This window comes from Trichinella spiralis (assembly GCF_000181795.1).
Source record: "Trichinella spiralis strain ISS 195 chromosome Unknown Scfld6, whole genome shotgun sequence".
In the NCBI taxonomy this organism is placed as follows: Eukaryota; Metazoa; Nematoda; class Enoplea; order Trichinellida; family Trichinellidae; genus Trichinella; species Trichinella spiralis.
The window spans coordinates 3,531,998-3,556,048 of NW_003526945.1; the positions used below are offsets into that span (position 1 = coordinate 3,531,998).

Sequence of the window (24,051 nt, forward strand, 5' to 3'; positions counted from 1 at the left end):
AAAGCATTTCAGTATTTTTGGTAATATTCAAGTACAAATTAATTACAGTATAGTTGCATAAACTTAAAAATTAAAAATACAATATTATGCTTAAAATTATGATTTAATCCATTCTTTTACATAATTTCAAATAATTTTTAACAATTGTCTAATTATTTGTGATTTTATCAATGCAAAATTGCTTAACTGTTTGATTAAACTAAAATATTATTCAACTTTACACGGTTCTAAAGTATATTCTTTCTAGATGCTCTAGCTATATCTGTTCATTAAATTACTTGCAAAATGAACAATTAAATACCTCAATAATAATATAAAATTGAATTATTTATTACTTACTATATGGCAAACAAAGCGTATTAAATTAAATCATTATTTCTTGATATTGATCACCAACGAATGGCTGGTTTATGTAAATTTTTCTGTGCTTCAGCAAATATAGACAAATATAAAAAGCAGCAGTAAATAAAATGAAGATGAAATGTTTCATTTTGTTGGCATGTTGAATATGAATATCTTGTATTTTATTTGTGCAAGTAATACGAAAACTTCGCAACTTGCAAAATCTGCACCCAATGACAAAATACAATGCAAAAAGCATACCGAAATAATGATAAAACATTCAATTCTGAAATTGCTTTTCCGTACTAAAATGTGATGTGATGAATTTAATGATTGTAAATGGCAGATTGTTGCTGTCCTTGCTCTGTTTAAAGATACAAATGGTAATGAAATGATTTTTATTTACTCACACACTAAAATCAGATTAATATTTTTGAAAAAGCATTAATTGAACAAATAAAGCGTGTAACTGAAATATGAAGAATCAAGCATTTGCTGTCATGTTAGCTGCGACAGTTCCATTTTGTACCATGGCCCAATAGGGAAAGTTATCAAGGTCTATGTACAAACGAGCTAGGGTCTGGGAGTGCAAAACTATCACCAGCGATGTAGCGATGGATATAAAAAATCCAGCTCCAATCTAAAAGTAATGTTTAAAATGCAGACTATTTTTACAGTTTAACATATACAATAAGTGTAACATTTACCATATCTGAAAGTTTTAAAAATCCAGGAGCAAAAACGATCGCATTCGGTGGAGTTCCAACTGGAAGCATGAAAGCGTAAGAACAGCCAAGAGTAACAGGCAAAATCAACGACAGCGGATTCAACGTTAATTTCTGCGCCTACAAATTGCATAAATGTCACTTTCACGTGGAGCAATACAGTTTTTGTTTCGGCACTACAATTAGCCTATATGTGTGGCGTGATTGAGCTTGTTCCATTTGTATTAATCGTCTATATTTTATAAATTAGCTTACCAATCCTGAAACTATTGGAATCAAAATGCTAGCGGTGACAACATTACTAGCAATATTTGTAATCCCAATCGCCATAAGGACGCAAAGTAACTGAATGATACCAACCGGCAAGTTTCCCATATTTGATAACAAATTCCCAATAGCAACTGACAATCCAGAAGCCTGTAAAACTCTTCTTTCGCAATATTCAGCATCAAAAAGCAAAATATCACTATTACCTTAACACCTGCTGCTAATGCGAAGCCACCGCCTAGCAAAAAGATTACATCCCAAGGAAAACGTGCCTTCATCGTTGCCCAGTCCATCAAAGTTCCAAACGGTTGAGGTTTTCCGATATTTTTTCCTTCTAATAATAATATAAATTTTTTTTGATTAATAAATAAAAGGAGTAGTTGAAAAATGCTACCAACCAGTTTGAATAGGGATAGTGAAAGAAGGACGGGTATCTGGAAAAGCAAACAGTACCACGCTGATCAGTACAGCGCTCGTAGCATCAGAAAAAAATCTAAAAAAGTAAAAAAGGAACAAAATTAAAATAAAAATCATCACTGTTTGTAGTGGATTTATCGTTACCCTTTTTTAAACAAAACTCCAAAACCACTAAAGCCTGGCAATCCCAAATCACGCAATACCCACAACACAATTAATATTCCAAAAATAACTAATACAGACAATTCAGCAAATGTCACTGGTGGTAAGGCTTTGTAACGCTGCACAATTAAATCTTTAATCCGATCTCTTTTCTGCTCTCTTGACTTCTTTTTAAAGCAATTTAGCTGACGAATTGTTTTCATAGGACCGATAAAGTAGAAAAGCAGCAACAGCCATGAAATAACTAAGCTGTAGATCATTGTTGGAAATGCATAGAGAAAGTACTTAACATAAGTAACACTGCGTCCACCATCCAGTGGAAAAAGGCTAAAAAATCAAAGCATTTGCTACTTTTAAAAATTTATCATTATTATTATTATTATTATTATTATTATCATAACAAACTTTTTAAGCAATCCAATGCTGCTTATGTTAGTGGGACTTCCAGTGAGCGTCGCTGTACCACCAATGCTCGATGAATAAGCAATGGAAATAAGAAGACTTTTTGCTTTTGCTTCGTCCTCCTTAGTCATCTGCCTAACTTCACCAGGTACTATTTCTTGTCTAGCACTGCTCTCTCCAAGATGACTGCCATCTTTAGGTTTATCTTTATCCGCTTTATCATGCCTCACCACTAGCTCAGTTGACTCATTACCTGTATATGCTTTTAGAATTATTTTGATAATTATTTTAAAAATACTGAATTGCAGTACCATCAACTTCCTCTTCTGGGATATTGCGATTCCATTCTTCAATGACGGACTGAGCAATTGGAACCATCATTGCAGTACAGGCGGTATTGTTCATCCACATGCTCAAAAATGCCGTAATTGTCATGAAGCCAAACATAACCCTAAAATAGAAATACTATTTATTTATAACTATTCATCTTTGAATATTTGCTGCTATTAACCATTTTGGATCAGATCCAACTAATGTCAACACACGAAGTGCAACTCGATTGTGCAATCTACACTTCTCAACAGCTAGAGCTACAATCAAACCACCAAAAGAAAGAAAGTTTACATCCTAAAAAAATGCACTTCATTAACGCTCCACTTGCTTTCTTTTTGTGTAATGCTTGACTTACAGGCATGTAACTTTCACAAACTTTTGATGACGACATAATTCCCAGAATTGGATACAAAAATGCTGGAATCAATGCAGTAACAGCCAGAGGCATCACCTCGAACAACCAATATGCTGCCATAAGCAACACAACATACAAACATTTCGATTCCTAAATTCAAGACTGATTACATTGATTTCCATCTATCAAATATCAGCTTAAAAAACTGTCATAATGTAAAATTTAAAATAATACAAATTTATCCAACTCAAAGTACTATTTACGAAAATGCTGGACTAGATACAAAAAACTTGCTGATAAAACAAAAACTGATTCTGCAGGAAGTACTGAAAGCAAATAAATTTTACAGCAGTTTACAATTCCAGAAGACAGTACAGCAAACTAGGAGGAATTCATTGTTGTAATTGTTTGCTGCAATAGAAAGGCAATATTTTCTTTGTCAAATTCATATACGATAACAAAATAAGTTTGCAGCTTTTGCATTATGTGGAGTTTAATTTTCAATTACTAAACCAATAAATGCAAGAATAATATTTACCGAAGTTCCAGGGGTGAATACCAATGGCAGAAAAATTAACGGTGCAAAAATGATGATCAACGTTTTGCTGTAATAACGGCAAAACTGCACTGCTCTATCCATTTCTGATTGTATTCTTACACTGGGCTCTAAAATGATCAAAAATATCTTGTAAAGTGAGTAAATTTTTTTTAAAAAAAAGACAATATAGCGTCAGCAACCAATGCATAAATTCTGTTGTTTATTAAATGAGATTACAGAAAACAATAAATCAAAAAAGAATGATTTTAAATGACTGCCATCATTAAATTCTTCACTAGAGAAATCGACCTAAATTTCAGTAAAAATAACACTAGAGGGTACTTAGACTAACACGTTCCTACACGTATACTATTAGAAAAACAGTGGAAAAATTTAGTAAACATGCACATACTGAAAACGGGAACTAGCATCGCTGTTGCACTACTGATATCATATGCAGAAATGAATTGCAAAATAAGATGCAATAAATGCTGTTATATGCAGAGTTTAATGAGTGCAGATAAGAATTTAAAAATAAAATTTTAAAGTTTAAATTTGTCATTTGTGACTTAACATTTAGTTTAAAGTGAATGCAAAAACTACCATGTATAAATAAATGATGGAGATCGAAAAGTACGACGCGTACACGCAATAGCCACAATTTTCTGCTCTCATTTATGGACAGTTTCCTTTTGCTAAGAGAAAACACCATTCTGCTGCAACAGTCCATTTATTTTAACCTGATTTAATAAAATAAAATGGCCTGTTCAAGAGAAAGTGAAAGAAAATAATAGTCTGATTTTGCAAAGAGCAAAAAGAAAACAATGAAGCAAATAAAATATGAAGGGCAGAAAAAGCTATAAAGCGTATCAGCTAGCTATACGTTGCATATGAAGAAAAATTATTTGTTGCTGCTAACATCCATCTTTTCTGAGGAAGAATAATTTTCATCAAAGAGAAGAGAAAAATTGTTGGAATCCAGCTTTGAAGAGATTTTTTTTTCAAACATCACTTACTTAGCTTATGCAACCAACGTTGCCAATGCCCCCTTGGCGGCAATGCTTCAGAAGGCTCCTCCTGCAAATTGCTTGACATCTCCAGTGCAAAATCGACAACCAAAATAACTTGTGCCAAATGCGGTTATGGTGTATAAGTCAATATTGGCCATCAAACCGCATTTGTTGCTGATAGCATTGTTTTACGTCACCCTGTTTGGCCAATGCCAGCCAGTTGGATAGAAAATATTGCTACTGTAAGAATGTGTCAAATTTACAGAATATGAATAAAGACATTTGGAAATGCGGACGCTATTGTTTAGCACTGGCATACAGAATGGGCTGTCCTTTACAAAGTATACTAGAAAAACTGATAATATGCAAATGTAAAAAAAGTAAATAATATTATGCTTTCAGCTTCGGACGGAGAAAAAGGTTAGTCGCAGAGTAGCGCGTCAGAAACAGAGAATGCAAAATAGCAAAATCTTACCGAAAAAGTTTCACTTTACGACCATTGTAAAAACAGAGATAAAACATCAACGACCCTTGCAGATGTAATAATCTTAAATCGATATTTTCCAGAAGACAGATACAGCATTTTCCAGAAGCTGAAACTAGTTGACAAACAATAAGCGCAGCAAACACTTGAGCAGTGAAAAAGCAAGTAAGCAAGTTAAAAAGGTTTACATGTAAATGAATAATTTAATTCATTAGCTAAGTCTGAATTCTTACATCTGTAACGAGTGTAACGTTGCACTTAGTTCAACATTTCACAGAAAAAAAGTTCTCTTTCATGAAAAGCATCACTTTGCACCATCTGTGCATTTGCATTGACGCCTGCGTCAATTTAAATGACTGCGGCAACTGCTATTCAGCCGTCGTATATAATGAAACTAGCATATAAGTGAATGAAAAGTATTTATAAATAAGATCGAAATTTGTTGTTGAAATTTAATAATCAAGTAGCATAATTAGAGGCTAACAATTAAGAGGTAAAAAGTCCCTGACACACATTTATAACGCGTTATACAAATATATTCTAATGTTGTAATAAGAAAAGCGTCAGAGAAACGAGAAACAGGTTTCCATACCTGTGCTGAGTAGCTTTAAATCAGTTTTTACACAAAATGATGAAAATAAGCCTAGTTTATATACTGCGAAAAAATGCAAAATTTCAACTTAAAAATCAAAGCTTACTTATTTGCAATAAAAATAAATAAATATATATATATATGTATTATTGTTTATCATGAAAACTGACATCAACAATAAAAGGAGTTTTTTATTGAGCTTAAGTTTATGCAGAACACTAGTAGAGAAGACACTTTATTTTCCACCAAAATAATGCCACTAAAATAACATGAGAGTATCACCATTTTGAATGAAGTACGCGAGAAGATTTGATAATATCGACTGCTTGCTACACTCTCTACATTACAATTCTATTCATTGCAAATTGAAAAAGCATATACTAGCTACTACTCATCGATCAATAAATTACCAACCAATCCAACAACTAATTTAGAAAATCTCAAAATAGCATATAAGAAAGGAGCAAAACATTTTTTCCATAAAACAATTTCTGTTCATGATAACTTCAATATTATTACTATTATTTCATAATTACTTTGAAGTATCGAAAAGATTTTAATTGAACATCATCAAAAATATCATCGCAGTTATAAAATAAAGCAGAATAGTATGCTTTTCTTGGTGAATTAAAGAGAATTTTAGAATGCATTGAAAAATAATCGATTACCTTGATCAAAAGTGAAATTTGCCGTACAGGATGAGTTTAAACATTTATCATTCTTTCGCAAAATTTACTTGCCATATTGATGCTGCATTGATTGGCCTTCCGCTATAAATGCCTAACAACCGGCTTCCATGTTCTTCTCACCAATGATAAGTTTGAAGCGTCTCTTGCGCTCATTGTTGTCAACTAATAATTTTCAATTAAAAATTCATTGAAATTTTATATAAAATAAATTTAATAACAAAACAAAGGTGCCTCAAAATTGCAGAAAATGATAAATTTTCAAGCAAAATCACCAACTGCTTTATTTGTTGGCGATAATTCTGCGCAACAACTGGTGATGCAAAACAACGATTCCCCATCGAATTTCACTTCTCTCCGTATATAGATCATTTAGTGCGTAGCAATGAAAATTCGGTTCTTGTTCACCTGTATTAAAATTCTATACTAAATTGGATGATTGGATGTTTGGAAAATTTTGAAAAATCTTTTCATAAATTTATAATAACATAATTATGGAGAGAAATTCAAAAATTGAACAGATTACCAAAGTTGTATATTTGACCAAAATTTCCAAGCGCACCACTGGATCGTTTATAGAGAGATAGATGGCTAGCTAAGTCCGTCTACTGCACGGTATTATTCATTTCCCAATTGCCCCATTATGCCAGACATCAACTGTCACACCCATCATTGTAAATTTGCTCTTCCTGATCAACACATTTGCTTTAGAATTCCAAACAAAAATGCTATTTTCATAGATTTGACAATTTGAACAGAAATAAATAGCTAGTAAGTAAATGTCATCCAGACATAAAAACTAAACAATACAATGCTAAACTTCTAGACATAAAAAAGTACTCTGATATTTTATTTGAAAACATGACTAATATGATGGTGAGAAAAATTATGTTCAATAATTATTTTTTAATCACTGAAAATTAAAAAGTAGAACTTAGATATGATATGATATGATGTTCACAATTCAATAATGTAGAAGAACGGCTAAACAACACCGCAAGAAAACAACTATTGTAAACACAAGATAGCAACTGATTAAGCACACATTTAAACACTGACATTAATTCTGCGTTAATTACAAATATTATAAATGGAATTTTTTTTAAATAAAAAATTTCATTTCATTATATAATTCAGAACATTTTAATAACACTTTGAAATTACACAAATTACAATTCACTGAGTAGTTGAACATCACATCCACCTAGATCCATTAACTTTCTAGTGGCAAAAATTGACGTTTACACATATCTGTCAACCATAATCTATCACAGTAGAGAGAAAAAATGAAATACATAATTCCGTATCAAAGAAAAATCTCTTACTTCAAGAAATTATTTGAATAAATACATTGTAAGTTGCGCACCATTATTGCTCAATAAGTGGAAAATTAGTCAAATAAGCAAAACATATTCAGGCAATGATTAATAAAATACCACGATCTCACCAGCGCAAATTTAGCAGTAACTCACAACAAAATGAATTAATATGTTACATTCAAATTAAATTAAATTAAATCGCAAAGTAATGGGATAACACTATAAATTTAAAATGAAATAATATTCACTTGAAACCTGAGCACTGACGTAGGCAAATGATTGAGTGAGAGACAAAAAGTACTGTATCTTTTCAAATACTTGCTCATCATTTGTATCTACCAGTTATCTTTTTAATTTTTATCTTTTTTATCAAGACTAAAATATGACTCTAGTTTTTATTATGAAATCTATGAAAAAATTTATTTGTTTTTCAACGACAAACTGATTTGACTTACTGCTGTGTATGATTTATATTTTGATAATATTCTGGCATTTCAAAAGCTAAAAAAGCACAAACCAAAAATTTTTTGTTAAAATAAGCTGAAAGTTAAATTGATTTGATTTTTCAATTATTAAGATGATACAGTAAGATGAACTGAAAATTGTACGCATGCAAATATTGATTCAAGTTCTACTATGAAAATGTACTCAAAATTATAATTTACTGTGGCCGTTCTAATTTGCACTTTAACATCATAATAGGCAAATATTCTTAGGTTCTTTAGGTATTTTTTACCATGTTCTAAAACAGAAATATCAAAATAATTATGATTACTGGGGCTTGAGAAAAACAATTCAAAATTCAATAAATATGAAACTGCTTTAATTCTTTATTTGATCAAAAAATGACTTGCGCAGCTTAATCGAATAATTCTGATTAAATTATTTTACATGCCTATTTATCGTTTCACAAACTATGAATTTTTTAATGGAAGTTGCACAAACTTTGACGCTTTAACAAATATAATTTAATTTTAGCATTTTAAATTCATTACCGACTTCTTTTCATCACTACGCTCACGTCCGTTGTTTACTTTGACTGTTTGCTATGTTGTTTTAAATGGACAGTTAGCGTTTTATGGACAAGGAGCTTCAAAGAAAGTCATTTTGTACACTTACTTGGCAATGTCTCACTTTCGGCATGTCACTGTCTTTTTAGTAATCCAGAAATAATAGCTGTGCTTAAATGGCCATCTTCGCATGAATGAAATGCATGAAAAATTTCAACTTTCAACTAAACAGTAATGGTGCAGCTTTTCTAATAATGAAAACCATATTACAAGAACTGATACACACAAAAACAATTACAAGAGAATCATTTGATATGATGTTCAACGCTTATACTTTATTAAAATCAGAAACGAATTGCTATTTTGCTCAAAGGTGAACTCTCCTTAATCCATTACTATTATGCTAAATAACAAAATTATAGTATTTCATGATTAGCCTACTCTTGTTGTTCAGCGAATTCCTCATATGCATTACGTTTCAATATTTCACTACAATTAGATAATTAATTACGCAAATTTTTCAACTATTTAGACTTTGCCAATTCGCTGTTTCCATGCATGGCTTCATTCAACAGTAATAATGTTTAAATGAAATAACTAGTCTTCTAATTTATGCAAAGTTTCTTTGAAGCTACGCTCATCCTGGGAAAATTTCAAACATTTTAATTGCCACCTTTACAAGCTCTTTATTACACATTTTATTGCTAATTTCAATATTTTGACTTAAATGACACAGCTACAGCACTGCTATGAACTACAAAAAACTTGTATTTTTTACAGTTTTTACAATAATGTTATGAGCATATGAAATGTAAAATTTATCTCTGAAATTCACTCTATGTATTACTGTATATCATTCTATTTATTAAATGATACACTTTGGAACATTTTTCTCTATCTTACACACGGCGTAACTTGGACAGTGATATGTTTCACAAGAAGGGCTGCTAGTATTTCTGAGAGATGGCTGGCATCCTTCTGGACCAAAAATGTCCGTTTTGTCAGCACATTGATCACATTTGAAACCGGTCACGCGGGATTTGCATACACATCTGCCGCTAGTTTGCTCACAGTCGCTTCGCACCGAGCCAGCTACTGAGCAATTGCAAGCTAAAATGGAATTTTTGAAATCATTTTTACAAAAAAACAAAATAACAGTAAAATATTTGAACAATACCAGTGCAGCCATTTTGACCTTTGGCAATCAAATGAATACCCCAATAACCAGGTTCACATTGATCACACTTTTGCCCAAAGATGTGTTGCTTGCATGGACACTGACCATTATGGTCACAGTTGTTGGAAAGAGCTCCTAATCGGTGACAGCGACACTCTGTTAAAGCAGGAGCAACACTTATGCTACTCGTCACAATGGGAACATTGTGCGACCAAATGTAATGATTCTGATGATGACTTGAAGATAGAGAATTTTGAATGCACGCTTCTATTGGTACTGTTGTGAGAATAGTATTCTTTAAGCAGGCTGCTTTTAACATGAAACATGTGCTTGGATAAAGGACACCATCACTGCCGCAAACAACATCTGTTACAACAGGTCTGGGACAATCCAATGGGCAAACGCAAACTCCATTCTCGCACCTTGCATGCCATTTGCAGCTAACACCACGGCAAGCGTCTATTGGGAAAACAATGATAAAATAATTGCGTAACAGCTTTTGAAATTAATCAAAAATTAACCTACCACATGAACTTCGGGAAGCGGCAACAATAAAAACTCGCTTTTTGCAGGCAGCATGTTTCATATGACATATGCTCTCATATGTTACTCCATCCGTACCACAAACTGTATTTTTATCCTAAATTGAAAGCATTGTGTTTAGTAAAAATAAGTCTAAATAATGAACTATCATTTTTTAATGACATGAAAGTAGGCGTAATTGTTGCAAAAGTTAACTAACACTTGAAAATTCATTGTATATTACAATCCTAATGCAATCGCATTTTCTTGGCATTCAAGTTTTTCACAACTGTGCAAACTGTGTGGCACAGTGTCAATTTGAATCAGACAAATAGACAAAAGAGCTTAGCAAAAATTAATATTAAAAATAAAAGAACCGAACAGAACAGACGTTGGCAAAGGGAAATTACAGAAAAAACTGTTTAGCATGATTTTAATAAACAAAAATTTACCTCTGTACAACTTTTTATATCAGGACAACGGCAATGTGCTTCTCCTTTGCTGTTACTTACACAAAAAGAGTAAAAATCACATTTCAAATTTTCACATCCATCTAAAAATTAATAATAATATGGATTTATAAAAGTTTTTGAAAACTTTCAACATATACCGCATTTCGATTTGTACGAAATGAAAATGTCCATATTTTTTTGACATCCGCTTCGCGCCATTTTGCAAGGATTTTCATAAGTAATACCGTCAGAGCCGCACACTGGTTCATAGCTGTCACTGCATACTGGACATTTACAATATGAATTGTTGTTTTCTATGTCGCATACAGCTCCATACGGGCAATGTTTTCCAGCGCACAGACTAGATCCTGTTGAATGCAGATACAGTTATAAAAAAAATATTCATTAATCCAGAATTTCAACACATTGTACCACATTTTCCAGCGTAAAGAACAGAATTATACATTTGCTTTTCACATGCGACCATGTGAAGAATGCATTCGTTGTCGTACGTTATGCCATCCTTGCCACAGACGGGCTTTACAATCGGTGGGCAAGCGAATTGACAATGACATGAAGCTCGACCATAGCGGTTTATGTAACATTTTTGACCAAATTGACAATTGGCATTTTTGCAAGAATTGTCAACAAACGGAGCTAATAAATGGATCTTTATAAGAATTAATTTCAAAAAAAAAGAAAACAAACTTAGCAGTTCCGACTTACTAGAATTGCACAAACCGTCATGAAGGACGCTGAGTTCTTCGTTTGTTTTGCAGCTTTCCACGTGCATGAAACAAACATTTCTATACGAACGACCATCACTGGCACAAACTGGCTTCAAATCGTCTGGGCACTGTTTGGAACAACGACAACGTGCTTGTCGATCAGGGCCCACTTTGCATACTGTTCCATCCGGACAATTTGCATTCAAGCAAGGATCTGAATGAAGAAGAAAGTAAATTGTAGTGTTTGCAATTTTCATGCATGAAAAAATCAAATATACCACAAACTCCATAATATTTTACATCTATTTTTTGTTTTTCTTTGCATGAATGTCTGAAATACAAAAAAATTGAACAAGATAAAAAAAACATACACACTCAAAGCTTTACATTTGCAGCTCGCATAAGGATTCGTAAGTGTTACCATTGTCACCACAAACTGGCCCTGTATGCAAACTTGCAACGGAATTTGAACACATCTCAGGGCATACACAGTGCGCGGTGTTGCTTTCGGGCGTTATTGAACAATACGAGCCGTACTGGCACTGGAGACTCTTACAAGGATCTTGATCCTCTGAAGTTTAGAATGAAGTCGTTTTTAACATCTTCTTATCCGAAGTTAATTAATATGAATCAAAATTTATATATCAGAATATTTATTATCAAATTACTGATCAATGCCTGCATTCCTTTTTTATCTGCTGCTTAATTTGCTCAAAATATAAAATCACCATTAAAAAATGCTGAAATAGAAAAAACTTACCGCATGAACCCAAAAAGATTATGTAAATTTTTCGTTCCTCTTTACACTGCGTAAGATTCAAATGACATTCACTTCTGTAAGTTACTCGATCAGAACCACAGACAGGTGAATACAGACTTTTGTCACATTTAAATGGACAGTGACAGTACGGCTCTTTTTCATCTGAATACTGGCATATGGCGCCAAAAGAACAGCCAAGTTTTTCACATCCTTCTGAAACAGATTTAAATAGAATCAAGCATAGCTTATTGGAACAAGAAAGCAACACAAATTGATTAATGCAAGCTAAACATGAATTGAAAACATCATTAGCACTGATAGACTAAATTTACTGGACAAAAAAAAACCTAGTTTCACTGCTGCAGTTTAATTAATGAAAAGTGAAATTGGTTGTGCAAAACTTTGAATTTTCAAAATAAAACCTAAGATTTTAGCTAAATATTTTATTTAAAAAATGTATAATGTTTCACTACAAAAATATTTAATAACCAATACCGAAAAGATAAATAATGTAGTTATTACTTCGTTTAACTGGTGGCCTCAGCTTGTACGGAATTCCTACAAAAATAACCATCATAAATACATCATTTCTATAGTTTGATCTAACAGTGAAAAACATTTGCACAATAAAAATTTAATTCAAACCGCCAGAAAATTATAAATTAATATTTTCCAAAAAATTAAAATTTTTAACAGACGAAACTATTATTATTTAACCAACATATTTGATCATGTAGTATAATGTAAACTGTTTCAAATGACAATCATTCTGTTATGAATTTTAATACTTTGCAATGGTATAATAAATCACCTCTTGATTGCTGCTATTCTGAAAAATTATTTGAATATTGTTACGTCAATTTATTTCCACTTTAAACATTATAATTAATCTATAAATTAAACAGGATACTTGTACCTTGTCATTCAAACAAGTTGCAGTCTTATCGTACAGCTAAATTATGAGCAGTGTCAAAAAAGAATAAAAAAACAGTGTCAGTAACATGCATACTTATTATTATTATTATTATTATTGACTATACAAGAAAATATAATAAAACTGCTCATCCAATATATGAACTACAAAGTTGTTGTACGATTATAACAATTTGTTTAATAAAAGAAATATAACTTGGTTTCTTAATTTCATCTATCATAGCAGTTGAGCAACTAATTATGCCTGAGATGAAATACGTCATTACTATAATCAGGGGCCACGTGCTATCTGAAACATGGAATCTCTGTTACGACCCAGAGTATAAAACATTTGGACTAGAGATTTTCATAATAATCAATACGGTCGCGGTCGCGTCGGCGCCGAACACTGTAGCACAGCTAATTATCAGAAGACATTATCACTCACTAACTGTTCAAGGCGGCTTCAGTGATCCGCTTAAAAAAAGCACACTGTGCAAATTCGCTGACCAATTTTTGATTATTCCATCCTCTTTATTCAATCAGCTGCTGACCACTGATCGTTATTTATTACAATCTCCAAGGAGATGCAGATGGCCCCATGAAATGTTCACAAAAATCTGATATCCGTAAAAGCGATATGATATTTACAGTTTCAAGTTATCCACTTCATAAGATGAAAGCAGTACTAGTTAAGTATGCTTTCTCAAGGATATTGTCAAATAGCAGTGCAAAGTACGATATATTTCACATATTATGCAATTTATCCAGCACACCACACCACACTACACTACACTACACTACACTACAGTATAGTAGAGTAGATTATTTTATTTTTCCACTGGCAAGTTCCGCAATAAAAGTGAGTAACATGCTTAACATATTTGAAAAAATGTCTTTTGATCATTAAATAATATAAAATGAGTTAAAACTTACCTTGAACATACGCATTGACCGCATCTAAATTAGCAAGATTTATAGATAAAAGACTAGAATCAAGTTGAATTCGACCATCTTTCAGCAATTTTAGCAAAAAGATTTTCGTGTCTTTTTCAACTGCTCTGCTGTGACATATACTCGGATTTGCTATACCCTGGACTGTTAGCTGACCGAATCGTCTGCTAGGAATTAAATGCTCGCCTTTCCAAATTCTTCTTATACTAATACGAGCTTCGAAAAAATCGCTGTAACTTTTTAACTTTTTCACGGATAGCACAGTAGCAGATAAGATAACATCGGCGCGTTTAATTAAAGCTTGCAACGATAACTGCCGATCTGAGCAAGTCGTTAATTTTAGGTCATCTATTTGAAACGGTTGAATATGTACAATAATATGAGCAATGAAAACGATGACAATGAACAGCTTCATTGAAAAAACTTCAAGGAAGAACTGGCCGTGAAAAGGCAAACGTATTAAAGTATGGCGCTTGCACAATGACCCGCACGGTCTGGCCAATGTACATTGTTCATCATCATTTTTCTCATTTCAGCTGCACAGCTTGAACGCCATTTTCCTCTTCACCTCCAACATACTGAGCTTTTTCACAGCGCCCTCTATCGTTGGCGCCGTGGCCCTTGAAAAAGCGATGCTATCGTGACACCTTTTGCTTTCCTCTGTCTTCATGAAGCGGAAATCCTGACCTTATCTGATGTCGAGGTTGACATCTGAGTCTGTGCAAACAACTTTAACTGACCTCTCATCGACCTGCAAACAGCCGCATAATCTATCAGCCTTTTTCAATAATTCATATGCCTATTTTTATGGTAATTCCTATGAAATTATCAATCGACAATGTTGCATCATCAAGTTCAGTATCGTTTCGATTATGACAAACTAATATTTATTTACTAAAATAGCTGAAATGCTGAAGTGATAGAATAACAACACACACACACACACACACATGCAACATGAGCTTTCGTACAATTTACAAAATAAATTCCAAACAACGTAAAATGCGAAGAAAGAAAACTTATTTTAAAACTACGAGCTGAAAAAGCAATCAACAAGACAAACTTTTAAATATATACATATATATATAACAAGAATGAAATAATTTTCTCAAAAAAGAGAGCAAGGTTAATGGTTTAAGTTGACTTTGGTCATGTGAAACATACCTCTGTTTTATTATTATCCTGACTTGCGCAAATTTTTTATGCGGCTAACAAAATATATTTTTACTAATTTTACATTTCTATTTATAAGAGATTCCATCAGTATCAGGATGAAAAAATGTTTTAAAGCAATACAAGCTTAAATGAACAATTCTCTTCATAAGCCTGCAACAGTGCAAAAATCAGAAGAATGTGCTCAGTCATACTGTTGGTCCATTGCAATAGCTACATATCAAGTAGAGGAATAAATGTCAAATAAGCATCTTCTTTTGCCTTTATCTCTATCGCAAATTATTGCAAAATTCACTAACACTACAAACAATCAATAACGTCAGGCATATCGTAATATCACAGAACAATCATACATGAATATTTTAAAATACTACAAAACTCTTAATCATAAAAAAGTGTATTAGATATTCATTTAATCTGTCTGTTTAATTTTTCATTCTAATTCATCAAGAAATGCCCTCAGCTTGTAAAACTGTTCAACAATTTGTACAAGTGATTCTACAAAAACAGGATCACAACAATAAAGTGGTACGCATTTGTTCTGCTGCAGCAATCCAAAATGTCATTCATGTATGCGGTGTTCAAACAGATGTTACTTTTCTCTTTACTGTCCACCATCCGGCCAATCACTGTTACGTTAATTCAATTTCCGAGAAAACCTTCAACTTTGAACTGTAGCAGCATTTGACAGATGAAATAAGTAATAAACAAGTTTTTACGGAAAATATTCAATTGAAATGACACGTAGCAGTTAAATATTTCCATTTCCGTACCAGCACGTCCGATTAAAGCTGTGGTAATTAAGAATTGCTGATATAGTCATATAGTTTATGGAGAAAAACAAATTCATGCCAGGGACAGCTAGCTGTACAGAAACCTTCAGCTCAAATGAAAGCGAAAAGGATGAAGAAAAAATGAACCAAGAACTGGCTTATAAATGCATAATAATTGTTTCTGGTGTGCTGAGCCTTTTATCTGCCATTCTATTTTGCACTACTTTTCCAATGCTTTACAATACTGCACAAACGTTGAGCTCAGCCATCCAGTATGACTTTGATTCTTGCGAAGTGAGTTCAACATTCACATTGCTTTTACCGATTGGATTAATGCCAGAGTTTTCCGCAGGATTCGATTCGAGTTCTTGAAGATTCAATTTTGAAATTAAGCCCCAAGAATCATTCCACCAGAACTCCTCTAATCAAACGACAATCTTTTGGTCAATCATCTGTTATTTTCAATGGATTAGTCGTTTTTCAAGAATGCCCTGGTAAGTTGAGTAAATTCTCAAATGGCTGTTTAGAAGTATTTAAAAATTTTAAGCCTGCTGTATTCCCGGAATCCAAGGTCCTCCAGGTGAACCGGGTCTTCCTGGTCTGCCAGGATCACCAGGTAGTGAAGGATCTGTTGGCAGACCTGGAACCACTCCAAACGCTTCTTGCATTCCCGAAAGGGTATACGAACCACCACCTTGCCTACCATGTCCGCAAGGTCCACGAGGACCTGTTGGTCATCCCGGATTTCCTGGTGATTCCGGTGATCCAGGAATTATGGGTCGTCCAGGTAAATATTTTAAAGCTGTTCACACACGATTGCATTATTGTCATAATTTTCAGGTAATCAAGGACCTCCAGGTCCACCAGGAAGTACAGGCATTCCTGGTCCCCCTGGACTAATGGGTCCTCCTGGTGCTGTTGGTGATGAAGGAATGCCACCTGAGACGAAGATTATACAAGGTCTACCAGGAGATGCAGGTGATCCAGGACTTCGGGGTGCGCCAGGTAGCCCTGGATTACCTGGGTTGAATGGTGCAGCTGGTTTGCCAGGAGAGAAAGGATGGCCAGGCGAGCCAGGTAATCCTGGAGATATGGGTATACCCGGATTACCTGGTCCTATGGGTGAAGCCGGCACAGCTGGACCGCCAGGTGTTTGCATTTGCGATGACACTGAAGTAATTATTGAAGATGCTAAAGGGAAAATTCCTGCGCCATGGGCACCTCCCTACCAACCAGTACCACCTACAGGCTACAGTGATGTCCAGATTCCAAATTCGTATCAAATGCGAATTGAAATTCCGCCATATTCTACTGGTAATAATCTTCAAATGCACAATACCATTTTCCCGCCGCCTAATCAAATGCAACCACATGAACAGCATCATAAGCTTGTGAAAAGAAAAGATGAAAGTCATTCTGTTTCTACTGATACATCAGCTGATAGAATTCATATAAGAAAATAAATTTTCAATATACGTTTTATGCATATTACGGGTGCTTTCCATTCTAGCTGTTTGTAAAGATTGAATGACTAACTGACTGATTGAATGCTGAAATGATTGACGGAATTTTTTCATTCCAGCATAATTACAAACACGTTTAATAAAACGTAGAGACAGAAATGCAGTTATTTATTGAAAATTTTAAAAAAGCATTCTAGACAAAACAAAAAGTATTAGATAGATCATTTTGGCAAAGCAAAACTTACGCATAAAACATGCACGCATTTGAACACTTTGCAAATAAATATCGAATTGATTTTAAATTATGATTAATAATGAATAATGGTATAAATTGAGCTTTTTCAAACGCACTAATTAGTCAAAAATTTCTGTTTTCTGAATGAATTTTCAGTTTAAGAAGCAACGTTACAGTAAAAATTATATTCAGAAAATGTTCACGGAAGTTATAAATATATGTAAAATTATATGCATCAGAATTTTGGCTTGTTAATTATTTGAAGCGTTATTCTTTTTTTTCCTTTATTTCAAAAAATTATGCGTTAGGCATGTTGGAAATACGGAATGCAAAATATTTTTTTAAAACTCTTTATACGCTATATAAGAACTGCTACGGTCGGTTGCTTATTTTTCATCGTGAAAGTTCATCATTTAAGGCCATATAAGAGGTGCGTACATTGGTTTTCTAAATCAAAGGTCATATTTTGAAGTTATGACTGTATGACCTACGCCACGGTCCAGTTTAGCAGTTCGGACAATGACATTTAGTTAACAGAGGTTGCGCGTGTAGCTGAGAATCTTGCTCTGATTCAAACATATTTCAGAAAACCTAATTGACTGTTTTCCGTTTCATAATGACTGATTTTTGCATGCAATGACTGAGAGGAAAAAAGACGTACAGCTGCTAGGTAAAGATGAATCACAGTGCGATCAAATGTGGAGCAGGCGCATACGAGCTTATCAAATAATGATTAAAATTCAACTTGCTTTAAGTACCTTTTCACTACTGCTCATTTCTTGCATACTGCCACTAATGAACACCTATATTGGTAAGAACGAGAATTATGCACAGCGCCAACTCATTAAATGTGAAGTAAGTGAAATTAATTACTATAAATAATCATTTATTCATTGATCTGACACGAACGGATTGAATATATTCTTATATATTCATCTGCTCTTTATAATATTAGGATCAAAATATTGACTCCTTAAAAAGTAGTAGTTTAAAAGTAAAACATTTGAAAATAATATAAAATTCAACATCCAATGTAACTGATAAATTGGCAAACGTTAACCAATATAAAGGGAAAAATATTTATTTTTCATTTGACATGTGGTTCATTTCCAATAGTCTCCATTTACTAAGGAGCTAAATTTGGAATTATCATTGAAAACAAATAAGCTTATAATACAAAAGTATTCGAATATTTCAGGAAAGCACTAATGACTTCATCCGGCAAATTTCAAACGTTAAAATGATTTCAATAAATCGTACTCGAAGGCAGATGCCAAATGGAAATGCCTACGGACTTCCAGAGATGAACGGCATTGAAAACCAGTGTGAAGGTGACACTAAGGAAATAAATCAAAAATCAAACACACACACACACACATTAACTCCAATAAAAACCGTTTCAGGATGCTGCATTGCGGGTCCGCCAGGCCCTAGGGGTCAACCAGGAAAGCCCGGACGGCCTGGAAGCGCTGGAAAGCCTGGCAAGCCGGGTATGCCTGGAAAAACTCCAAACACAACTTGCCCACGGTTTGATGTGATAAAACCGCCACCCTGTCAACCCTGTCCGCGTGGACCACCTGGAATTAAAGGATGGCCAGGTTTCCCAGGTGATATCGGTCCAATAGGACCAATGGGTGATAAAGGAAAAGATGGAGAACCAGGAGAACCCGGAGAACCTGGTCCTGAAGGCCCCGAAGGATTTCCTGGATCGCCTGGAGATCCTGGTGATAAAGGAATTACACCGGATTCCAAAATGGAACCTGGTCCTCCTGGAGATCCTGGACAACCGGGACCCGTTGGTTATCCAGGACCACCTGGCTTACCAGGGCGAGACGGTCCTGTTGGTCCAATCGGGCTACCAGGCTGGCCAGGGGAACCTGGAGAACTTGGTGAACAAGGTTATCCTGGACCTGAAGGGGCAGTTGGTCTACCAGGAACTCCCGGCAAACCTGGAAACTGCGTATGTCAAAGTCAGGATAACACTCTAGAAATAAGACGCTTTCAATGAAATACATCAGTTTATACAATAAAAGTAATGCACACATCCGCAAAGCTTTGTTTGGGAATAATTGTTCACTTTTGAAAAGATTTAATATTGCCCATTCCAAATGCACTGAATTGATATTGAAACACCACTGTTAAATACGAAGAAAAGATAAATATGGATAATTATTTTTATCTCAGTCAAAACTACCAAGTCTGAGTGAAAATATCAATATATATATATATATATATATATATATATATATATATATATAGTTGCAAATATTCATTCAAATATCTTTAACAAATGTAAAGTAAACCAATTTTCAAGTATGAAGAATGGAAAATGAACTTTTAACAATGCTAAAGTAAAAAAGCTTACATACTATTCAAGTGCATGCGTCTCTAGTTGAATATATATAATCATTGCTATTGCCAAACCAAATTCCATTTGACGAAGATCTGAGGGAAATAAAATGAACAGTTCAACCCTGCCCGGTTAGAAATCGTTCATCAGTTATCATTGAGCATAAGCGTGATAGCTTGAAAGTGAAAACGTTTCAGATTCCATTGCACCGTTGCCGCATAAGTGAAAAGAAAATTGCAAAAAGCACTTCGACAGCTTAATTGGGGAGGTAACACTCGCAGAAAGAAGAATCAGAAATAGCTGCTAGCAGAAGCAATACTCATTTTGTGTTGGTTGATACTGTAGTTGGGACAGGGCGTAGAGACACAAAAGAAATCAGTTCCGTAGGGAGCATCAAATCTGCGGTTCAAATTAATTGAAACCCCCTTTCGTGGACCGCAAACCAGCGGCTAATCGACATTCCACGATCAACATTCTCTTATCATTGCGGTGGAAACACGACCTGAATGAAAAGGCAGATGAGTTCGATAAGTATGCAAATTCAGTTTCGGTGCTTTTGGATACGTTCTCAGACGAGCTGTGAGCCATTTAAAACAACCCTGTAGAGTGGACAAGTAATTTTCAAAAAATGCAAATCAAACCGATTCATCAAATTTCTCTTCAAAAATACAGCAATGTCAAAACACAATGCACAACACGATGAAACAATTTTCCGACAAAATTTATTTGCATAATAGACGGACAATGCGCCTGTAGCATTGTTGCACGACCTACAGTTATACGGATGCACTAAACCTGAACGCTGAATTGCTCATTTTTCTGAAAATAATTTTCAACGTCATCCCGATAATGCAACTTCAGAAATTCAACTGCAAAGTTACTAATCTCAAAGTAGACACTTCACATATATTTCATCTATTGAACAAACAAAAGGGATTTCCAACAAATTGTTTGTTAACTTACACTTGAAATTACTGTACTGATTCCCAGTTATAGTTATGCTATTAAATTACAGGCCATATACTTTTGAACAACAAGAACAACAATCAAATTCAGATAAAATAAATGCAACTTACCAAAATAGGCGAGTCACATTAATGAGGTTCATCTTCTTTTTGTGCAAATTTGAAAAATGATGAATAATTTTCGACAAATTAAGTAAAATTAATTTTCATGATCCACGTTGAATTTTCACCACGCACGAAAAACAGCACCAATCTACTGCAGTCGTCATACACCGTCAGTCGATGATCACACCAAATGAACTTCACAGAGCAAACAACGCACGATGAACGCACATAACTGTATGCAAATTTTCATGTCTTTAATTTACACTAATTCTTTTCGTCAAGACACGACGAAAATACTTGTTTCGTGCATCGAACCAATCAACGAACGATGATGATAATTTGACAAAGTGAACGATTGGAAAATAAAAACCAACGCTGTCGAATGATAATTGAAAATTCAAAATTGACCTAGATAAATGGAAAAAACTGCGCGCCAAAATACGAACATTCAGACAACGCGCGTTGCTGAAAAAGAAATAAATTTTAAAAAAAATTACCCATACAGAATATGAAATTTTCGATTGAAAATTTAAACATTAAAATTGAATTAAAACAAAATTAGAATTTGTTGTACTTAACAATAGTTTGGTCCAAAACAAAAGCATCCTATCCGTCGGTCGAGATAATAATCATCAGACAACCGTTTGAATTATCATTTATTATCCATTCCAAACGCACGTGTATTATTTTACAATTAATTTTTTATTTTCGCTGTGGTTGAATTTTTCTTTTTTGCTGCTTAATGGATTCGGCATTCATTGGTTTAAAAAAATCGTCTGTGGCGTCTTACTGTAGCCAGCAGAATGGGTTGAAAAATTTTCTATTAGAAAAATTCATGACAGGTCGTTTATAGAAAATGTGCAAATTGAACGGCACCAAATTATTCGTGAAATGAATTTGAAATGCATAATTGTTCGAGCTTTAGTTTTCAAGTGTATCCGTTTAAAACTGGTCAGAAGAAGCAGAAGCGGAAGCGGATATGGTATCCAGAAGATTTGTTTATCACGTATTATTTATTATGGATGACAGTTTGACGAGGAACAAAATATTTGTGAAACAAAATTGGAATCTCGTAATCGCGTGCATTTTATGGAAAAGTTGCAAATTGTCGTCGCATGTTAATGCCTAAATGGAACAGCAATTAAATAAATATTATTACGAGTTTTAGTTTGTTGAGTTGCAACATTTAAAAATTGACCGTAAAACCGGTCGGATCAAGCGGCGAGTTGTTGATCCATTCCGTTTCCTGTAATACTTACTGTAAAAGTAGACTGTTCTTTATTCATCAATTAAAATTGGACATTAAGTTCAATACAATTGGGCAATTGTAACGTTAATAATAATAATAATGTCAATAATATCATAAATATATGGACATGTCAAATGGAAAAGGGTGATAATTTCGTTATTAATTCGAGAATATCGAGCAATGCTGGTTATCGGGCTCAATCGAAAGAAACATTTGTAATATAATATTGGATATAACGAATAAAATAAAGTAAAAAATCAATCAACAAAAAAAATCAACAAATGAACCACCAGTAGAGCAAAAATGGAAAAATTGAAAGAGTACTGTAGAAATTTTATTTCTGCAATCGCTACTTTTGAAAAGAAGACGACGCTTGGTGACCGTGGGATAATTTTTCTTTTTCCACTGAACGACGACGACGACGACAAATTTCTACGGCCGCGTTCACGTGACTTTTGCCGACCAAACAAACGCATCGTTCGAGCTGTTCGTGGAGTCGCTCCAGTTCGGCACTTTTTTCCCGCTTGATACGCTTTTCAACGCGCCGTTGGAACTTTTCCAACTGTCGTTCCACTTCTTCGTAGAACTGTTCGCGCAGTCTGGTCGCATGTTGATTGGCCAGTTGTTTAGCCTTCAAAAAAACAAACAAACAAACAAACAAACATCCATACAACAGTAGAATTGATGAATTTGTTTTCATTTCCAAATTTTCTTACACGAACAATTCGAGCAATTCGACGTTCTCGTTCTTCTTGCTTGTTGTTCATCGGCGTTTGTTTATGTTTGTATTGATATTCAAAAATCTCTGCAAAAGTCGAATGGGAAAATGCAAACAGGCGAATCGAACCAACGCACCATCGATTGAACTATAAAATAATGAACGACCGTTGAAAAGTTTTAAAGTAATCCCAACTGTGGAATATTGTTTAAAAATTCACATCACACTGCTCAACTGAACTGTTAAAATTTTAATGTCAACCCCATGCATTGTACAATGCTGTGATTTTGTTCGAACAAAATAATTTGGTACAGAAAATTATCACAAATAACAACAGAATTTCAATAAATTGAAATTTTACAATCATTATCATCAGAATACTGTAGTGGAATTTCTTCGAGCAATAATTACCCACCGTCAATGTTCAACAACTAATTGATCAGAGTTGAAAAAAGGAAAAATTTGAAAATTTTAAATATTTCATTTGTACAATTAACAACAACAACAACAACAACCACATCAAATTTATTTTCCAATACTTAACACAACAACTGTTGTTAGATATGTATCACAAACATCCAATGCTACAGACATTTGTTTCTGCAGACGTTTGACATCACAAACATGCACCACATCGATAATTCAAATGTACGTCAGTAGCTAACAACTATAATAGAATACAAACTTCAACTGCTTCACTTGAGGAAAAATTATGCTTACCGGTGCTTAGTGACGGCATGCTGATCAAGATGGACTTTTACAATTGATCAAGTAGCTGTTCTTTTTCGAACGAGCTGAACGTTTCTGTGGAAATTATGAATAATTTTTTTTTCAATTTCTGAAACATATCCGAAAATACTAATGAAGCGCGGA

At 33.9% G+C, this 24,051-nt stretch overlaps 8 protein-coding genes across 8 annotated transcripts; 3 read left to right on the forward strand and 5 right to left on the reverse strand.

Annotated features, from left to right (window-relative positions):
• Window positions 1-826: 826 nt before the first annotated feature.
• Window positions 827-4,253, reverse strand: Tsp_08599 (solute carrier family 13 member 5). The gene is made up of 12 exons (XM_003373825.1): window positions 4,145-4,253; window positions 3,542-3,669; window positions 3,004-3,153; window positions 2,827-2,942; window positions 2,627-2,766; window positions 2,319-2,568; window positions 1,896-2,240; window positions 1,733-1,827; window positions 1,541-1,665; window positions 1,323-1,484; window positions 1,050-1,187; window positions 827-982 (listed from the first exon to the last, which is right to left on the reverse strand). The coding sequence occupies exons 1-12, from the start codon at window positions 4,251-4,253 to the stop codon at window positions 827-829; spliced, it is 1,914 nt and encodes a 637-aa protein (XP_003373873.1).
• Window positions 4,254-4,819: 566 nt separating this feature from the next.
• Window positions 4,820-5,168, forward strand: Tsp_08600 (conserved hypothetical protein). Its single transcript, XM_003373826.1, has 3 exons — window positions 4,820-4,922; window positions 4,954-4,971; window positions 5,119-5,168. Exons 1-3 carry the CDS (start codon window positions 4,820-4,822, stop codon window positions 5,166-5,168), a joined length of 171 nt encoding a protein of 56 aa, XP_003373874.1.
• A 3,911-nt stretch (window positions 5,169-9,079) lies between these two features.
• On the reverse strand, window positions 9,080-13,477 carry Tsp_08601 (putative kazal-type serine protease inhibitor domain protein). The gene is made up of 15 exons (XM_003373827.1): window positions 13,411-13,477; window positions 12,804-12,839; window positions 12,704-12,715; window positions 12,282-12,494; window positions 11,909-12,092; window positions 11,800-11,852; window positions 11,535-11,735; window positions 11,226-11,450; window positions 10,952-11,161; window positions 10,794-10,894; window positions 10,345-10,459; window positions 9,820-10,278; window positions 9,550-9,752; window positions 9,241-9,284; window positions 9,080-9,131 (listed from the first exon to the last, which is right to left on the reverse strand). Exons 1-15 carry the CDS (start codon window positions 13,475-13,477, stop codon window positions 9,080-9,082), a joined length of 2,175 nt encoding a protein of 724 aa, XP_003373875.1.
• A 546-nt stretch (window positions 13,478-14,023) lies between these two features.
• Window positions 14,024-14,562, reverse strand: Tsp_08602 (agrin NtA domain protein). The gene is made up of 2 exons (XM_003373828.1): window positions 14,130-14,562; window positions 14,024-14,067 (listed from the first exon to the last, which is right to left on the reverse strand). The coding sequence occupies exons 1-2, from the start codon at window positions 14,560-14,562 to the stop codon at window positions 14,024-14,026; spliced, it is 477 nt and encodes a 158-aa protein (XP_003373876.1).
• A 1,211-nt stretch (window positions 14,563-15,773) lies between these two features.
• Tsp_08603 (cuticle collagen dpy-2) lies at window positions 15,774-17,556 on the forward strand. The gene is made up of 6 exons (XM_003373829.1): window positions 15,774-15,956; window positions 16,072-16,116; window positions 16,148-16,434; window positions 16,487-16,587; window positions 16,641-16,880; window positions 16,934-17,556. The coding sequence occupies exons 1-6, from the start codon at window positions 15,774-15,776 to the stop codon at window positions 17,554-17,556; spliced, it is 1,479 nt and encodes a 492-aa protein (XP_003373877.1).
• An 871-nt stretch (window positions 17,557-18,427) lies between these two features.
• Window positions 18,428-19,799, forward strand: Tsp_08604 (cuticle collagen dpy-2). The gene is made up of 3 exons (XM_003373830.1): window positions 18,428-18,646; window positions 18,990-19,122; window positions 19,195-19,799. Exons 1-3 carry the CDS (start codon window positions 18,428-18,430, stop codon window positions 19,797-19,799), a joined length of 957 nt encoding a protein of 318 aa, XP_003373878.1.
• An 809-nt stretch (window positions 19,800-20,608) lies between these two features.
• Tsp_08605 (hypothetical protein) lies at window positions 20,609-21,816 on the reverse strand. Its single transcript, XM_003373831.1, has 5 exons — window positions 21,791-21,816; window positions 21,509-21,676; window positions 21,380-21,443; window positions 20,812-20,943; window positions 20,609-20,740 (listed from the first exon to the last, which is right to left on the reverse strand). Exons 1-5 carry the CDS (start codon window positions 21,814-21,816, stop codon window positions 20,609-20,611), a joined length of 522 nt encoding a protein of 173 aa, XP_003373879.1.
• Window positions 21,817-22,809: 993 nt separating this feature from the next.
• Window positions 22,810-23,772, reverse strand: Tsp_08606 (hypothetical protein). Its single transcript, XM_003373832.1, has 3 exons — window positions 23,731-23,772; window positions 23,177-23,326; window positions 22,810-23,091 (listed from the first exon to the last, which is right to left on the reverse strand). Exons 1-3 carry the CDS (start codon window positions 23,770-23,772, stop codon window positions 22,810-22,812), a joined length of 474 nt encoding a protein of 157 aa, XP_003373880.1.
• Window positions 23,773-24,051: the final 279 nt, after the last annotated feature.

Coding starts and splice junctions, on each gene's coding strand:
- Tsp_08599 (XM_003373825.1), bottom strand. CDS start 4,253: ATGGTGTTTTCTCTTAGCAAAAGGAAACTGTCCATAAATGAGAGCAGA. Junction 1,666..1,732: donor CACTATCCCTATTCAAACTG/GTTGGTAGCATT, acceptor TATTATTAGAAG/GAAAAAATATCGGAAAACCT. Junction 1,188..1,322: donor TTCCAATAGTTTCAGGATTG/GTAAGCTAATTT, acceptor TGCAATTTGTAG/GCGCAGAAATTAACGTTGAA.
- Tsp_08600 (XM_003373826.1), top strand. CDS start 4,820: ATGAATAAAGACATTTGGAAATGCGGACGCTATTGTTTAGCACTGGCA.
- Tsp_08601 (XM_003373827.1), bottom strand. CDS start 13,477: ATGACGTATTTCATCTCAGGCATAATTAGTTGCTCAACTGCTATGATA. Junction 11,162..11,225: donor TCTTTACGCTGGAAAATGTG/GTACAATGTGTT, acceptor TGCATTCAACAG/GATCTAGTCTGTGCGCTGGA. Junction 9,753..9,819: donor AGGTCAAAATGGCTGCACTG/GTATTGTTCAAA, acceptor ATTCCATTTTAG/CTTGCAATTGCTCAGTAGCT.
- Tsp_08602 (XM_003373828.1), bottom strand. CDS start 14,562: ATGAAGCTGTTCATTGTCATCGTTTTCATTGCTCATATTATTGTACAT. Junction 14,068..14,129: donor GGTCAATGCGTATGTTCAAG/GTAAGTTTTAAC, acceptor AAATATGTTAAG/CATGTTACTCACTTTTATTG.
- Tsp_08603 (XM_003373829.1), top strand. CDS start 15,774: ATGCCCTCAGCTTGTAAAACTGTTCAACAATTTGTACAAGTGATTCTA. Junction 15,957..16,071: donor ATCCGGCCAATCACTGTTAC/GTTAATTCAATT, acceptor GACACGTAGCAG/TTAAATATTTCCATTTCCGT. Junction 16,588..16,640: donor CGTTTTTCAAGAATGCCCTG/GTAAGTTGAGTA, acceptor AAAAATTTTAAG/CCTGCTGTATTCCCGGAATC.
- Tsp_08604 (XM_003373830.1), top strand. CDS start 18,428: ATGACTGAGAGGAAAAAAGACGTACAGCTGCTAGGTAAAGATGAATCA. Junction 18,647..18,989: donor GCCAACTCATTAAATGTGAA/GTAAGTGAAATT, acceptor CGAATATTTCAG/GAAAGCACTAATGACTTCAT. Junction 19,123..19,194: donor CATTGAAAACCAGTGTGAAG/GTGACACTAAGG, acceptor AAACCGTTTCAG/GATGCTGCATTGCGGGTCCG.
- Tsp_08605 (XM_003373831.1), bottom strand. CDS start 21,816: ATGCTTTTGTTTTGGACCAAACTATT. Junction 20,944..21,379: donor GGTGTGATCATCGACTGACG/GTGTATGACGAC, acceptor TGAGCAATTCAG/CGTTCAGGTTTAGTGCATCC. Junction 20,741..20,811: donor CATTGTGTTTTGACATTGCT/GTATTTTTGAAG, acceptor TCCACTCTACAG/GGTTGTTTTAAATGGCTCAC.
- Tsp_08606 (XM_003373832.1), bottom strand. CDS start 23,772: ATGTCTGTAGCATTGGATGTTTGTGATACATATCTAACAACA. Junction 23,327..23,730: donor GTGATACATATCTAACAACA/GTTGTTGTGTTA, acceptor ATTATTTTATAG/TTCAATCGATGGTGCGTTGG. Junction 23,092..23,176: donor GAATTGCTCGAATTGTTCGT/GTAAGAAAATTT, acceptor GTTTTTTTGAAG/GCTAAACAACTGGCCAATCA.